This window comes from Chaetura pelagica, unplaced genomic scaffold (genome assembly GCF_000747805.2).
Source record: "Chaetura pelagica isolate M959 unplaced genomic scaffold, ChaPel_1.0 scaffold170, whole genome shotgun sequence".
NCBI classification, from domain to species: domain Eukaryota; kingdom Metazoa; phylum Chordata; class Aves; order Apodiformes; family Apodidae; genus Chaetura; species Chaetura pelagica.
The window spans coordinates 536,328-552,944 of record NW_009952048.1 but is presented as its reverse complement, the minus strand read 5'-3'; the positions used below and the strand labels follow the sequence as shown (position 1 = coordinate 552,944).

Here is a 16,617-nt window from a genome sequence, read left to right as displayed (position 1 = left end):
GAAAGAGAAGAGAAAGAGAAGAGAAAGAGAAGAGAAAGAAAAGAGAAAGAGAAGAGAAGAGAAGAGAAGAGAAGAGAAGAGTAGAGAAGAGAAGAGAAGAGAAGAGAAGAGAAGAGTAGAGAAGAGAAGAGAAGAGAAGAGAAGAGAAGAGTAGAGAAGAGAAGAGAAGAGAAGAGAAGAGAAGAGTAGAGAAGAGAAGAGAAGAGAAGAGAAGAGAAGAGTAGAGAAGAGAAGAGAAGAGAAGAGAAGAGAAGAGTAGAGAAGAGAAGAGAAGAGAAGAGAAGAGAAGAGGTCTATTACCTTGAATGTCATCATTGAAAGTGCAGTACTTGTTGCGGTACTTGTGCAGGAGGCGGAATGCATTAGCGTTAGCAAAGTCCTCAAATTGAATGAGGCAGTTCATGCCATACCTAGAAAGACAAAAAAATGTGCATTACATTAAAAATCGTAGGTAATTGTATATCAAAAAGCTACTAACATTTGCAGTCAGATCTTGAAGTTTAATATGATGTACACATCTACTAATATGTTCCTGTCATATTCTATATCTTTACGTTCATGTAAGTAATCTAGAAGGCTTAATTAGACTACTAATGCTTTTCTAATTTCTATGTTAAGAATAAAAGATCAGGGAAAAAGGCCTTCATTCCTCTGCAGACCCCTTAAGAGAAGTCTGCTGAGCCATCAGCTAGTGAGCAAAAAATACTTGCCCCATTAGGAAGGTAAATAAAGAGGTAACACTTTCAGAACATGGATTTCATTGTATTGTTATTATGCAGGCCAGCAGGTTGACATCACTCATGACACAATGCTTGAATATTCTTATTATAAAAAAGGTATTGATCAGAAACACGGTTAATCTAGACAAATGATAAGCATGAGAACACTTGAAGGAAGGAAAGTGATAGCTGCAAACCAGAATTGAGTTACACTTGGCTAGCTTACACTACAACTATAGTATATACAGAAATGAGGTTATGTGTGTTTCTTACATCTGCTGCTTCACTGGATTGTCAAAACCCATTTTCTGATATGAATACTTGATGTTTCTTACACTGTATCTTAAGTCATCATCCATTTCAATGTTTTCTCAGCCTTGTAGTTAAAGAAACAATTCAAAGGACATTTTCTGCACTATTTTGAAATCTCCATATACTACATTTTCAAAATGCAGGTAGGTGCCTATGTTGCATAAGGCATCTCAAATACATCTAAAAATTATCAAAGAGAGGAAGAGAGGAATATAAAAAAAAAAAGAAAAAAGAAAAAAAAGAAACTCCAGACTCAAAGCACTAGACTCATATGCCAATACCTAAGAAGTAAAAAAATGCCCTAGTGTGCCAATAAGGTTACCCCTAAAATTAAAGCTAATAATAAGTTAAATTAATTTAACATTACTACTATGCATCCTCCAGTCCTTAGATGCATTTCATAAGAGTAATGTCTCTAGATTCCTTGCTTAACATTCCTATACAACATTTTTAAATACTTTATTAAAATGTAACAAAAAACCCCAACAAAAAAACCCCAAAAAACATTTAAGACATTCTAGACAGAAACTGTGCAAAGACTGAATTCAAGTTTACAGCACATTGGCAACAGGAAAAAAAACAAAAACAAAACAAAACAAAAAACTAACTTGAATACTGTCAATCTCATATGGGAAAAAATAGTAAAACATGAAAAATTTAAAATACAGTGTTCGGGCTAAAACTGTAGAAGTTTGGATCTGGACACATGACATAAACATTATCCCACCCTGGAATAATATTACAATAAAGGTTTTTTTGTAGAAAGTATTTTAAATTTAAATAAACCTAATGACAATTTGCACAGACTAAGGAATCATTTGATTATCACTTTTAAAAAATATTACATTATGGTGTTGCTATGAAATTATTACCATGAGGGTCTAACAGGGCAAGATCTCAACATGTCCTATCTGAGCTGATGAGGTTTTTTCCTTGTCTGCTATAAACACAAATCCAACAGACAGTCAAGCAGCTCCTGCTTTATCCAGAAAAGCAATACATATGAATTATGAGCAGTTCATTGTCATTATACTACTCTAATGTTAATTGAGTTTTTCTTTAAACCATACATGTGTTTGGCAAACACATTAAGCAAAGCCATCATTATGAACAAAGGATAAAAAATTCCTGTGACTAAATCAATTTCCATGGAAATCACATATTTACAGCCATATTACAATTAGCCAAAACTCCTGGGATTCCACTGGCAGGAATGGTAATCCCTGCTGAAAATAAATGTATCTTCAGCTTTTATGGAAAAACCTGGACTACTTCAGCAGCACAAGGACAGGCAACTGTTAAAAATTTAAGAGTATTTCGCAAGTCAACTATTCAATACAGTAAATCACAACCAAGTTAAAATAAGAAACTTAAGCCACTTTTCAATAATTGATTTAAATGTCTAACCTGATTCAATATCTGACATGAATTTCAGTGATTCCATAAGGTTCCAAGGAGCTGACAGTTGGATAATAATATAAAACTAATGAGATTAACACTCTGAATCCTGGAGCTTGGTTAGAAGTGTTTCTTGGATGTCACTGAGCCGAAGTCTGTTTCTTTATTTCACCATATATAACATTCCATTTTCTCATCTGCATTTGATTTTTCTCCATTTTCTTACCCATTGCCTTTGTAGACACAGATGAAAACTCTCTGTGAATTACATTAAACAAGCGTCCCTGTAGAAAACAGTCATCTCATACTGGGCACACTATCCATAGTGATCCTCTGAGCAAGATATCATAGCTGGTTAATTAAAATGGAAAAAATAAAGGCAGTCTAATTCTGGGCCTATGAGACTTCAGTATTGCAGCAGAAAAACCACTATTTATTGCAAGTGACACACATGACACACAGGTGGAAACCTGAGACTTCAATGCTGCCCATGACCAGTAGTACCTAACAAGATGTGTGAAATTTGAGGTCTATGCCCCCTTTAAAAGTCAAATCAAATCCAATCACTGGGTACCCATGATAGACAAGAAAATTCTGCAGTGCTTCTCTCTTTGGAGCATTCCCATCCTCAAAACCACTCACAGATGAGACATACAGAAAAGATAATACAAAATAGTTAATCTCTGGCACTCCAGAAAGTCCCCTTGAGATAATAAATTGGCTACAAAGGTGCCACATGGTTCTGGCAGCTGTGACCATACCAAAACAGCCATCAATTCTCCTATGACTTCTACATCTTTTTATCACAATCATAGCAGAAAGTTGAGCCAAAACCTAATTTGATGTTCACAACCAATGGCTCAGTTCCACTTTCCTTCCTGTATCCTGCAATAACCTTCCACCACTATTACACTCTGATGGATGGTTTTAGGTTGTGGTTTCTTCACTATCGGGGGAAACTGATTGAACCAACCCTCATGAAAGCAGAACATGTCCTCTCTGCACCCCATAGTGTACTGTCATTGAAAATTTCCAGTTTGGAACTGCACCTCTTCATGGGTGAGCATGGTAGACAAATGATTGCTGGCCAAGAAGGGAACCAAGCACTTTATTGCTTGTCCATGTGCAGTCATCACATCCTGTTGGGGCTTCCAAAGCACTCAAATTCCAACAGCTACAGGCCACTTTAGTGCTGTAATTCAGATTATCTTTCAAACACGATGGGATGTGAAAACAAAGCATACAGCTATCCTAAAATGTGACAGTCTTAATATCTATCATCAGTACTTTATATAGATACAGCAGAGACTGACTTCAATGAGTTTCCTCAGATGACACAGTGTGACTGATGAGGGAGGTCCAGAAGCAAATAACTGAGGTTTGCTACAAATGGATTTAAGAACACTGAATGGTTGTGACTGAATGTTATAGAGGGCATATGAAAAGCAAAAGGCCCACAGCTGAGTGCCAGCAGCTCCAGGAGGACAAGAAGATTAGGAGGTAAAGTTACAAGGAACTGTCATGATAGAAAATGCTGTAAGAGATATTTCTCCTTATTTTAAAATGAGTGAACTACATTACATAGGAGGTTCCACGTAAACATCAGAAAAAACTTCTTTCCTGTGAGAGTGACAGAGCACTGGAACAGGCTGCTCAGAGAGGTCATGGAGTCTCTTTCACTGGACACGTTCCTGTGTGATGTGCTCTGGGTGATCTTGCTCTGGCAGGAGGGTTGGACTAGAGGATCTTTTGAGGTCCCTTCCAACCCCTAAGATGCTATGATTCTGTGAACTACATAGTGTCATAGTGTGAAATATGGGTGCTAACCTTTGTACTGCTTATCCAAGTAGCTAAACTTGATCATTATACAAGGACAATTTTACCTTCCCATTTGAAATTTTAAGGCCCATACCTTTAAAATGTAATCTAAAATCTGTTTAATTTGCATGTGTCACCAACAATAGAGTCATAGAAGCAAGGAGACACTGCATGTGGTTACCAAGCTGACAATGGGAGTCACATGCAACACGTCTTGACTTATGCTTGCCAGAAGCAGAGCCATCATTTCTCCTGCTACTACTACTCTTGACCCAGGGATACGTAAGGGATAAATGGGGAAATGTTGACACGTAACTAACATGCATGTTCATACTGAAAGGTGGCACAAGTAAACAGAGGAGAGAATCTATCCAGCAAGTATCAGCTGTCATAACCAGAACACTTGTTTGTCCTAGACTACCAAAACTAAGAAAATAAATTAAAATCTGGGAGACATTCCTCCTTACTGTGCAACCACAACAAATGCCCTAGTGAACTTTTACCTATTTTCTTGCTCTGGAAAACACTTCTCTGATAACCGTAGCCTGGTTTGAGTAGCCTGGCTTGAGTAGCCTGGCTAGAACTGCTGGACTCTTGCAGGAAAGTGTTTTGTTCTTGTGAATTTCTCTCTTCCTCCTGTTTGGGACCTGTCACTGTGGTAGCTTTTTAATCATACATAAATCATCCCTAGAAACTGATAATCCAGTTCACTGTTCCCCCTTTTTGTTCCTGTTTTGTCATCCATGTCTTTTTGTGTCCTCGGATCTTAGACTCCTGCTCCAAGCCATACAGGCACAGTCTGAACCAGGATCCAACTGGACAGAAGTTCAAACCCATCTTTCCTCTTTCTGTTATGGGCAGAAAATACTGACAAGAGTGGTGGTAAGTATGCAACATCAGCTTTGTCGTCAAGGATGGAAGGCAAATACTGGAGAATGATTAAAAAGAACCAGGCCACTGAACAATGTGTGGCTGCCAGAAAACACTGTTTCCAATACTTCTCCCAATTTACAATGTATTTTATGTGACAGTCTTAGCTTAGTTTTTCCCTTTTATAAAGAAATTTGTATTAAATTGTCAGTGACAACAAAGTTAATCTTTCAAATCACTCTACAGATCATATCTTTATGTAACAGGCTGCAGAAAAATGTCCACAGCTCTGTAACCATCCCAAACATACAGTACTAGCATTCTGGCAACCTCACACTCTTGAGAACCTCAAACAGGGAAAACCCTCAAGAATCCAGTGGGAGCTATAAAAGTTTGGGCATCATTTTGAATTCAAACCATATGATCAGTAAAATCCATGCTCACTTCTATAGCTAAGAAACTTTTCTGGAAATATATTTGGATAATTTTTTCTGACTGCCAGCCATTGTTTTGGAAATCTTCCTAAGAGAACAAGTGGTTGCTTTTTAGGTTTTTAGAGCTTCCAAAATGCCTATTTGACTGTTTCCGATATTCATATGGGCCTGGGACTGAAAAAAGCCTGAGAAACCACCAGAAATGGTTGCTGCCACCCATTCCTAAGAAGGAGCAAAACCAAAATGACAGCAACATTGGTACTCTCTCCCTTGCCTCGTGCGTCATGCAGCTGCTTTGCCAGCCAGAACCATTTATAGTATACCAGGATGATGTGGAAATCATCTCCTTCCTCCTCACTCCAAATGCTGTAAGCTTGTTCATTTCCATATATCCCACTCCTCAAAACAGGTGTAAAGCATAACAGCCAATGCTATAAACTCCTCCTTGTGCCACGATGTCTTCCCACCTTCACTCCTGACAGCTCGTATGACCTGGATGCCTTCTCTTCCTCCTCTCCCCCAAGCTATCTTTAACTTCATTTCATAAAGCAACTAAACTGCTGCAACGAGGTCATACATCCAACCTAGCACCTCTTCCATCACAATTTTAACCTGCTGGCTAAATTCAACCAGATTTGACCGAGAGGGATAGAGTTTTCCACAATAATTGCTATGTACATGTTCTGTGGAAAAAGGTGGCCAAGATGAGAAATCCTCCAGCAAGCAGTGCAGCCTTTCTGCAACAGATGTTACTGCTCATGCTGCCTGTGGAACAACCTGATGTGCTACAGCTGCACAGGACAGAAATCTGCCCAAGGTGTAGTCGGCTCTAGCCAATGCTACAATGCAAATAGCTTCCATGAAGGGGTATCATTAAATTGCAGATAACTTTGTCCTTCTGTCCTGAACTGGACCACCAAGTTGGGGACAGGAAATTCTTTACAGGAAGAGATATTCTAAAGAACTTAATAGAAACTGTCAGCATCTCTGCTTTCCACATGCATGACCCTATTTAAATGTCTTTTTTGTTGTTGTTGTTGTTGTTTTGTGGTTGTTTTTTTTTACCCCCTGCAGGCAGCCATTGCTTTTATTTTATCTACCAAAAGCATTTACTTTCCTAGGAACACTTTTCATAGGCATTTTCTGTTTCCAAACCAATCCCAGCCCCAATGAGCTCAGAACATATCCATACCATGGATGTCAGGGGCAGACATGGGGTTAGGGCAGACAGCAGCATTTAGCACCCACCCCACTACCAGCAGCAGACCCTTGCTTCATTCATGTTCTCTTTAAGGAAATATGATTCTAAAAAAACTTTCCATGATACAATTCCCTGGCATGACCACAGTGCCACAGTGTCTGCAGTGCAACCCTGCTTTGCACCAGTGCTTCTAACACTCCTCTGCTTTCTCTTTTCCTTCTCCAGTACAGATTTTGTGTTCACCTCCATGGGTTTTCTATCCCAGGAGCTGTGAGGAGAATGGGCTGGAGATGGCTTGTCATGTCTCCTTTTTTTTAGCCTCAGACCAAAGCTCTGCTACCCGTGTGGACTTGGCAGGCCTTGGGAACTGCAAGGCTAAGGAGCAGGGTGGTGCTGAGTTAGGAAAGTCTTGTGGTTCGTGATCAGCCCCTGTTTACATAAAGGGCTTCTCTTATGCAAAAAGGCAATTAAATCAAAAGTTTTTGTGGTATAGTAACATAAACAATTACTATGGAAACAAGATGGGTTTTTAAACTTAATTTTTCAAGACCTTGGTTGCATCACACTCTGTAGTAAGGACAACTTGCTCTGTAATTGAAGTCTGAGAAGTCCATCCTATTCAAACATTAAGTTGAAAACTTTTCTAAACATAACCTGTCTAATTTTTTGTGCATTTTCAAAGTGCTGTCAGAGGATTAATATTGATGGTCACTAGAGAACTTGAACTAGATTTCTTCTACTCCAATAGCTGATTGAATTAACTGTCAGATGTCTCAGGGCTTGAAAATATAAAGGCTGTGAAATAATTAACCATAAGTTACCATCACTGTAAAGATTCATTTCTTCTTGTTTCAAAAATATTAATATTTTATTTCAGATTTAGAAATTTGTTCTAGTGCTTCACACAACAATGTTGTCAGGAACTGGGCTTGATCCTAATTTTGGCCTTTCCTGGGCACATGTATAGAGTTGTGTAACAGCAATAAGAAGGCTGGTATGAATGAAGTATGAATGAAAATCTATGCACGACCAGAAGCAGCAGCAAAAACAAAGGTGAAAACGGCAGCACACACAGATAACAAAGGACAAAACTGACCACAGGAAAATGAAAAATGCCTCATTTACATCAAGATGAGCATGCCCGAGCTCTGGTAAGGCCACACTACAGCCAACACTTGGACCAGGCCCCTACACCTTGACAACAGCAAAGGTGCAACAATAGCAGCTGTCACTGCACAGGCATGGGCCACTCCTCCTACAGGCACAGCAAGATGTCATATTACAGACTGATGAAATTCGAAGTGAGGACACACAGACAAGTGGACAGCAGACTTGCCTGAAATTTATGGAGGCTGAAGGAAGCAAAATCCTGGGGGAAAATAACCACAACAGCATAGCTGATGGATCCTAAAGGCAAAAAACCCCCATACAAAGTCAAGCTCATCACCACTCATCACCAAGAGCCCAGAAAGAGCACTGACTGGACAGTGAGAGCCCTTTTGCCTTCAGTGCCACATATGAGCAATCCTGACCAGACCACGTGAATACACACATTCTGATGCTTCCAGTACACAGGGGAGAGACTAAGTAAAATCAACTTTAGTTTAGAGATATTATAACATAAAATCACCTTCTATTCCATAAGATCTTGCACTGAGCGATGTCAATTTTTTGTGATGTACTGTCAAGTCACCTCCTTTCCACTGTAAAACAGTCCCCTCAGCACGAAGGTGACACACTACTGAGATGCAGGATAATGCACATTATATAAATAAATGATACTTTTGAAATTTCACAAAGCCAAACATGAGCCAAACTCTTATACTCAGTCCTTCACACATACAGAGACCAGCCATCAGACCCAGCAGACTAGATCACTGCCATGAAATAAAAAACACAGCATGCAGATTTCCACAAAGGCAGAGGTATGTGGGCTTGGCTACTGTTCAGGTTAAATCTGAAGAGGAAGAAAAGTGATACTATAAATTTTGGTAGTTTTCCTCCTTCAAAAAAACCCCAAAACTCCACAACATTCCATTGGGATTTAAAGTAAACAGCAAATTGAATCACTGTGATGCTGTCTCATGAATTTGTATCAGTTCACTTGTTACCTGATCCTGACCCCACCTAAGTAAAAAGTAAAACTCCAGGAGCCTGAAAATGTAATTCCACCTCTCCTGGCTATTCTCCTGCTTCTTCCAGTGTCACTGCTCAGCTGCTTTAACTGTGACTTAGACCAAAGAACAATATCAAATTACCTTCAGTTTTATATTCACTTAAAAGAGATGAATGGAGATTTGAGACAGATGATCTGAGATTTATTTTTTTTTTCTTTTCAGCCTCTTCAGTTCTTCTTTAGAGACTTGGCACTGTGAGACTTTTGGCTGAGGGAGGGAAGGGTACTGAACAGATGGATTGGTCAAGTGTCTGAGCAGGCTAAACCAGAAAAACAGAATCAAGAAAGAAATCCACCTCAGCTGGAAATAGTGAGTAGCTTTACTCCTCATGAATCTTTAGCTGTTGTAGCTAAAGGTTTGTACCCCATCATGCTCACCCCAAATATAAAGCCATCCTCAGTAAGTCCTTCAAGCTTACTTTTTAAATTTTTAATTAAATGGCTTAACACTAAATGAAAAAAAAACCCTGTCATATTAAAAAGCATATAAAATACATTACACTGTATGATGTCACCTTACACAGCTTAAATAATTTGAATCTGGTTTCAGATGGGTGTTTCCTTGTTGTTTCATGTCTGCAACCTAAACATTTTTAAGAAACTCAATAATTATTATTGTCTATTTTAGACTGTCAGGAATTTTACTTTGCCAAGAAAAATATCTGAAAGCCACAGTTCCAAGGTTTCCCTTGTTTTGGCAGGCACCTGCACACTTTACAAACATGACTTTCATGTTCTAAATTTTGACAGAAGTTATAAAAAAGTATAGCAGCACTTGTACAGTAGTCAATGATTGCATAGGGCTGTCACAGGGAAGTTCTCTATAGATCGTCTAGGCTGAAAGATACTATGTTATATGCATCACTACTCATAATTACTGTGATTAGTAGAAATATCTACTCCAAGAAGCCTGCACTCCTAAATCTGGACACTATAAGTTTCTCTGGGCAACTTCTCAGATTTCTGAATTAAAATGAGAGCTGCACTTGGAAAAGGGAAAGGTTCCCATTTGGCTGCACAAATTAGATTTGCATTGACTGTGTGTACTTTAAGGTAGAATTTTGCTTATACAAGCTACATCTTATTTTCTTGAGAACAAAGCATCACATACTCACTGCCCAGAGACTAATTTTGCCCACTTTCCAAAAAGGGAAGAGGGCTTGCATTACAGCAACAAAAATAAAAGAGATCCTTGGCTGATAACTCTACACCAGAAAGTTCCATAACAGTTTTTCAATCGTATTTTTTTAACCGTATCTAATGCCATTTAAAAATCCTAATTCAATAAAAGCTAATTTATTAAGGTATTTGCTTAAACACATGAGAATTTCAGCTTGGGTCAACAGGATTTTTCCTCTTTAAGTACAATGCCTGCTTTGGTGACTTACTGAATCAGGCCTATGTGATTTACAGCAAATGAATTGCCTTTTTGGAAAAGATAGTGTATCTTTTGCCAGATCCTAAAGATTGCTAAGTGGCTTTAGGTGGTTAAAACAAGATGCTTGCATTTGCTTACACACCTGATGATATTTGTTGGAGTTTATAGGTATTGTCCCTTAAACAAAGGATGCAGTTGGAGAGCCAAACTGGTAAAAAGCCTGGGGGAACATCTGCTCTTTTCCCCTGCCACTTTAGGCATAAAGAACAGATGGAAATCTCACTTGCACCACTGACAGCCTTCACCTTTGCCGTTAAAAGGCAAAGAATGACCTTTAAGAAATGTCAAAGAGGAATGCATAAAGCATTTCTGACAGACTAAATACATTCCATAATCTTTATACTGTTTGATCATTTATGAAACACACCTCTCCCTCCCCAAATTCTTGATGGCATTTTTGAGGCCTTAAAATATCTTACCTACTCACAGAACAAATTACACTTGAACAAAGAAGAATATTGGAGGCTGAACCAAAGAAATGGAGAATGTAAAACTTAAGGAAGAAGAAGTCTACTATTCTCTAAGCATTATTTAGACAGCATGCTGTTTGACTTGAAGAACTGTGATTATTACCATGGAATCTCACAGAATCACAGAATGGTTGAGGCTGACAGGCAGCTCTGGAGATCACCTTGTCCACCCTCCCATTCATCCAGGATCTGCTAAAGCAGGCTGTGCAGGACCACATCCAAATGGCTTTTGGACATCTTCAGGAATGGAGATGCCATAAACTCTCTAAGCAACCTTTTTAGGCCATTTAGCCATTTAGAACTAGAAACTCTCATGGTCCTTGATGGTAAGGAAACTGCTTCTTTAAGTCTCTCCTCTTATTTCCCCAAGACTGGGAGAAAGTAGGTTGCAAGAGAATTTTCTTTGGTAGGTTTTACAATTACTGATATTTTTTTCCCAAGTTTCTACAGTCAAAAACATGAAAAATTGTGGTCTACCTTGGACACATCATAGTTGTGGGTTTTTTCCAAAATAGGCCTTAGGCATTAACAATCACCATGTACCTATGTGAAAATTATTCTGTGTCACTAACTGGATATTCCTTAAGTCAATCCTAGTTTTCCTTAAGCACTTCTTGCAGGTAAGGGAAGCATATAGCAAAAATTTATCTCAAGCATCCAGGAAAGAAAGCTGGGAGTTCTGATTGCCCCACCAATTACTGAATTATGTAATATGTCCCACCCCAACCATTGGTAGCCAATAGATTTCAGGAATGGTAATTTGTGTTGGAGACTGTTTTTAGTAAGCAGCCATTTCAAAGCTGGGGAAGTAAAAATAAAAAAAGCTCAACATTAATTTGGAAACACTTCAGTCAAACCCAATACTGCTGACTCATTAAAAGAGGCTCAGGCATATAGAATAAATTTTCTAGATGCCTAAATGCATGGTTTGAGATCTAAGTGACACTTCAGTAGGAGAAGATGGACAAAGGTTGAAAGGATGTGCCACAATTAATCTTAAGCACCCTGGGACAGAATTGCATCTTATGCCTGGGGTATATACCATAGTCTTAAGGACTGTGGAACAAATGCCCTTGCAACCATACACAGGGAGAGAAAATCAGTAGTATCTTCAGAGGTTAGTTCTCTGTTTTGGACAGAAAAAAGACAGCCTGCTTTCCTGTGGCACTTTCCTTAACAGAATACCCTCTCAGAGCCTTAGGAACAGGAGCAACCTCTAGCTTCTAGTCATCACACTTAGAGGAGATTCTGAAGGACCAAAACTCAGAATAGTCACAAAATCTCTGTGTCTGTGTTTTACCAGCCTCCCCAGTAAGCAGGTCAGCAATGTCAAAGATTATAGTCAGGAATTACAGGATTCAAGGCTTTGTAAGAAAATGAGTAAGTTATATGTCCTTGAGCACACTGAACTCTCTGATCCAAAAAAGGAAGGGAGGATGACCTGTTCCAGGCAAGTCTTTAGTTCTACTCTGACTCAAAGGGGAAAGAAAAAAGCCTGGAACATCTGCTATGTTGGTGTCCAGATTGCTTATGGGTTTTATGCCCAGCACTAGATTAGAAAAAGAAGCCTGCCCAGACAAATCCTGAACTTATCCTGTGTAATTTTAAAATTCTTCATAATCCTGCTGTGATGATGCTGTTTTTGTGACAATGTCAACATCCTGGTCAGAGAGTTTTTACACGTGAAGAAATAATCTTGATATTTACAACTGCCTCAGGTCAATCTCACTGTCTTTAGGCATGGCATTACTGTGGAAAACACTAGATCAGTGTTCCACAACTTTTCTGCAGTCTAAATCTCGTGCCAGATCAGGCCAAAAGGGCAACCAACTTCTAATTTGTCTTCTGACTCTTTTCCAAGATGACCATCTACATGGGCTCTAAAATATTTTTCTGCAATGTATCTTAAGCATGTGATCTTTTGTCCATTCCACTCCATGTGCATTCTCAAGATCATTCAGACAAACTATATGAATAATTCTCTGCACTCTATTATATACAATCTAATTATCACGGCAAGACAGATCCAGGGGCAACTAAATAAAGGGAGATGGGAAGAAAGAAGAAAGGGAAAGCAGCATCTATCTCTCCTGTGAGTCCTATAAGAATTGATGGTTAGGCATATTGTTCTTGAATATTTATAATAACAAAAGCATGGGAAAAAAATTAAGTAACTGCTAATAAAGTTCACATATGGCACAAAGACTGGGGTTGTTATGAATTATGAAATAGGGTGCTCTCTTGTAAGCTGGGCAAAAACAGAAATATATTTATTTCAATGTGGCTACATGCAAATTTATAAAGGACCAAAAATTAAGAACTCTATGCTAGAAAGTTGTATTTCAAAGACAGCTATAGGCAATGGACATAGACCATTGCTCAGCAAATGTCACAGGCAAACTGGTGAACGTACATAAGGGCTGTAGAGATAAGGGATTATCAAATATGGATGGAGTAATCTTTATATTTGGTAGAATATAACCAGTGCTATAGTAGTCTGACGATTTCTAATGTATATAATTAAAGAATAAAAAAACAAACAAGCTACAATAAACATTCTAACCAAATGTTCCATTTAATGCAGAAGATCAGACTAGTTTACAAAAAGGTTTTCTGGCTTTATAAACTTGCAGTACACTGAACATGGCTAGCAGGATGCTTAAATTACATACAATTAGTCTCACATTTGCTTCCTACGTTTCAGCTATGTCTGCACACTCATCATTCCATGGGGCACTTGCAAAGACTTACAAAAGGGAGGTTTTGAACAGCAAGCTTAAGGAAAAGAAGTTGTGCTGCAGGTATGAAGAAGGGAAGGTTTTCCACATTAAAGATGAAAAAAAAAATCCTCTTAAGAAAAAAGTGGGACAGCAACCCACAGATATGGTGGGTAACAGAGCTGTGCAAGTAAAGCAGAGGTTAGACAGAGATAGAAACAAAGCTGGGAAGAACCATGAAAGAGTAAAAACTATTTTGGTGTAGTAAGGGAATGCACAGCCAATGACCACATTAGCTAGAGAAAGTGTGAACAAAGTGCAGGAGGGAAGACGACTTTGGCAGCAGCACTTGGAGCACCTGGAAGGAAACCACTTGTGTATCAAGAAGGCCAGAAATTACTGTAATCCATGAGGGACATTATCCAAGACTACAAATGTTCTGAAATCTTAGTCAAGCATGGAGAAGAATTATGCCCAGGGAAAAACATCTTACACATCCTAGTGAGACAGAGAGCAATGTTGCATCCCTTGCAGAAGCTGGATGGGTTCTGTTCAATCAGCATTGATAGCACAATTTAATTTTCCAGCTCAAAGCTAGTCAGCATAAATTAAACAACAATAAAAATAGGTAACACTACCAGTGCACATGATATAGAAGATACCCCAAAGTAGAAAACCTTATAAAAATGCCTATAAATGTGTTCAGCCAAACTCTTCAGTTCCTGGGAATGGTGACCTGATGTTCCTCGGACAAAATCCTTCCTTCTTTTTGCTCTTCTCCAGGCAGTTACATAAAAGAGTGAGAATCTGGATTATAGCTTCTATACCATACTTTATTGTAAGAAGACCAGAGATTCTCTAAAGATAAATGCACCAGGCAGTTTTGAGTCATGCCAGAATATTACCGGTTGTATTGATAAAAAGCTTTTCCAATGATCTCTACAAGCGAAACAGTTAATAACTCAAGTTAATAATACATATTTAATCTGTAGCAGTTGGCACAAGAAAGTTAAAGTAACTAATTATATTTCACAAACCCCCCCAAAATGATTAAAAGTTCAGAAGGCTTCCACAGGCTCTAAACAGTTGCCTTTAAGAAAAGTTCTCCTAGACTTGGGATGGTTTGTCTAAAACTCAAATGTAGAGGATTTTACATCTCCCTTAGCACAGGTGCCATTCTGACCAATCCCACCAACATTAAAAACCTGGGTTGCATCTGCTTGGTTGATCTCCAATTTTATAAGTGTTTCTGGTTATTCTGGACCAGGAAAGCGAGGAGTTCACAGAAAAATAACATTTTTAGACCAGTGACCATGTAAAACCAGGTGAGCATCATATCACAAATTTTTAAACAAAACTTTGTACTTATAAGATTCATTATTATACGTTTATGTTTAAATGTAAAAGAAAGAAAACAAAATTGAAAGAATACTTTTCCAAAGCAGTTCAGTAACTGGAAATATTAGCCAGAATTTAAGAGAAGAGCAAGTTTTATTGCTACCAACTCAATTAATTTTGACTTTACTACAATGATTTATATTCATCACAATATTAAAAACTCCACACAAAGAATAAACCCTCAAAGACCATCAAAACCCCTTTTCATGGCCTTTTGATACTACAAAAGTTGCCACCACTATTAATATTTAAACAAAGTCAAGACTTCACATACTAACTTCAAAATCACCCGTAATGGGATTTATACTTGGAAAAAACTGCAGGAATGTTTATAAATTTTGCCACAGAAGTGGAATACTCAAGCTCAATAAAATGGTAGATTTCCAAGTAATGTTTTTTCCAGAAGTCATCGTAAAGAAATAATTGCTGCTTGTACTTTCATTGCAGAAACAGGAGCTTTCCAAAATCCTTTGAGAGAAAGCAAAAGTATGAACATTGTATTTTACATTGAAAAACTGGAAATGCTTTCAGCTGACCTACACTGGACATATTATTGCAGCCTGTACTAGTGGCTCTGGTTCTACTTTATCATCATGAATACCTTTCTTTAAAATTGCCTTTGAAGCCAGTTCAAACTTTTTAGTCCAAACTGTCTCACTGGTAAAATTATTTTCAAATATTTATTAACAATGACTGGAAAAAAGGTTAATTGGAGATTAAATTAAAGTCTCAGAAGAGTTCTAACTCTATTTTAACACTTTAAGCAGGTGGTTAGAAGTTTTAGATGGCCCCTCCTTGCAGTTACTTCAAATACTCGTGACTCTATGATTCTGTGATCCAGGGGATTGTATCAGTGATCTCAAATGAGTAATGTAAAAAATTACAACTCTTATAACTGAAGACAAGGTGAGAAAAGGAAGCGGCTGCACACTCCTCCAGGCTGTTTATAATCCCCTGCTAAGCCAAATGCTATCTATCCTTTTCACAGTGTTATTTAGGCCTTCCTCAGGGAACTTCACATGTTTACCAAGCAGTCTCCCAGTTTCTGGTCCAGACAGAAGTATGAAATTGATGCTTAAAATGTTTTTTTAGGTTACAGAGGAAACACACCAATGAGATGCAGTTTTTTCCACTGATTTTATTTCAGGCTGTTTAGAAACTAGACAGATATCTACACTAGGATCCCTGGATATTTGCAGAACACACGTGTGCTTCAGATTAGCTGGTTCAGACACCAGCTTTGGTGTGCTGAGAGGATGTACCAAATAGTTTAAAAGGATATTTTTTATTTTCTTTCTAAATTCTATTTCTATCTATATTGTTTGGCCTTTTTGCATATAACTCCACTTTACTTCGTTGACTTCCTGTAACCAAGTTTTCTGAAAGACAACCTGATAACATATTGGTGCTATTAGATTAGGCTAAAAAAGCAACCAAAAGTTAATTATACTTATTCTATAATAACAATAAATTTATATGTTTCTTTCAACTCCCTGCCTGAAAGCCGTTTTCCCTGTCACTCACTAATACACCTGATCTTTTTAAAGACTATCAACCCATTACATGTTGGGACGACAGCCAGGGCAGAACACCCACAAAAGCACTATGGGACCCAACAGCCTAATGAGTTCCTGTAGCTGAGTGAAGCTGTTCACTCTACTCCATC

General features: G+C 38.2%; 1 protein-coding gene across 1 annotated transcript in view; it reads right to left on the bottom strand.

Moving 5' to 3' along the window:
* ME1 (malic enzyme 1, NADP(+)-dependent, cytosolic) overlaps positions 1 to 16,617 on the bottom strand; it is a 129,384-nt gene that overhangs the window by 38,234 nt on the left and 74,533 nt on the right. Inside the window, exon 6 of the mRNA XM_010003004.1 lies at positions 301 to 410. Within this exon, the coding sequence (XP_010001306.1) occupies positions 301 to 410 (110 nt within the window). The remainder of the gene's footprint in view (positions 1 to 300; positions 411 to 16,617) is intronic.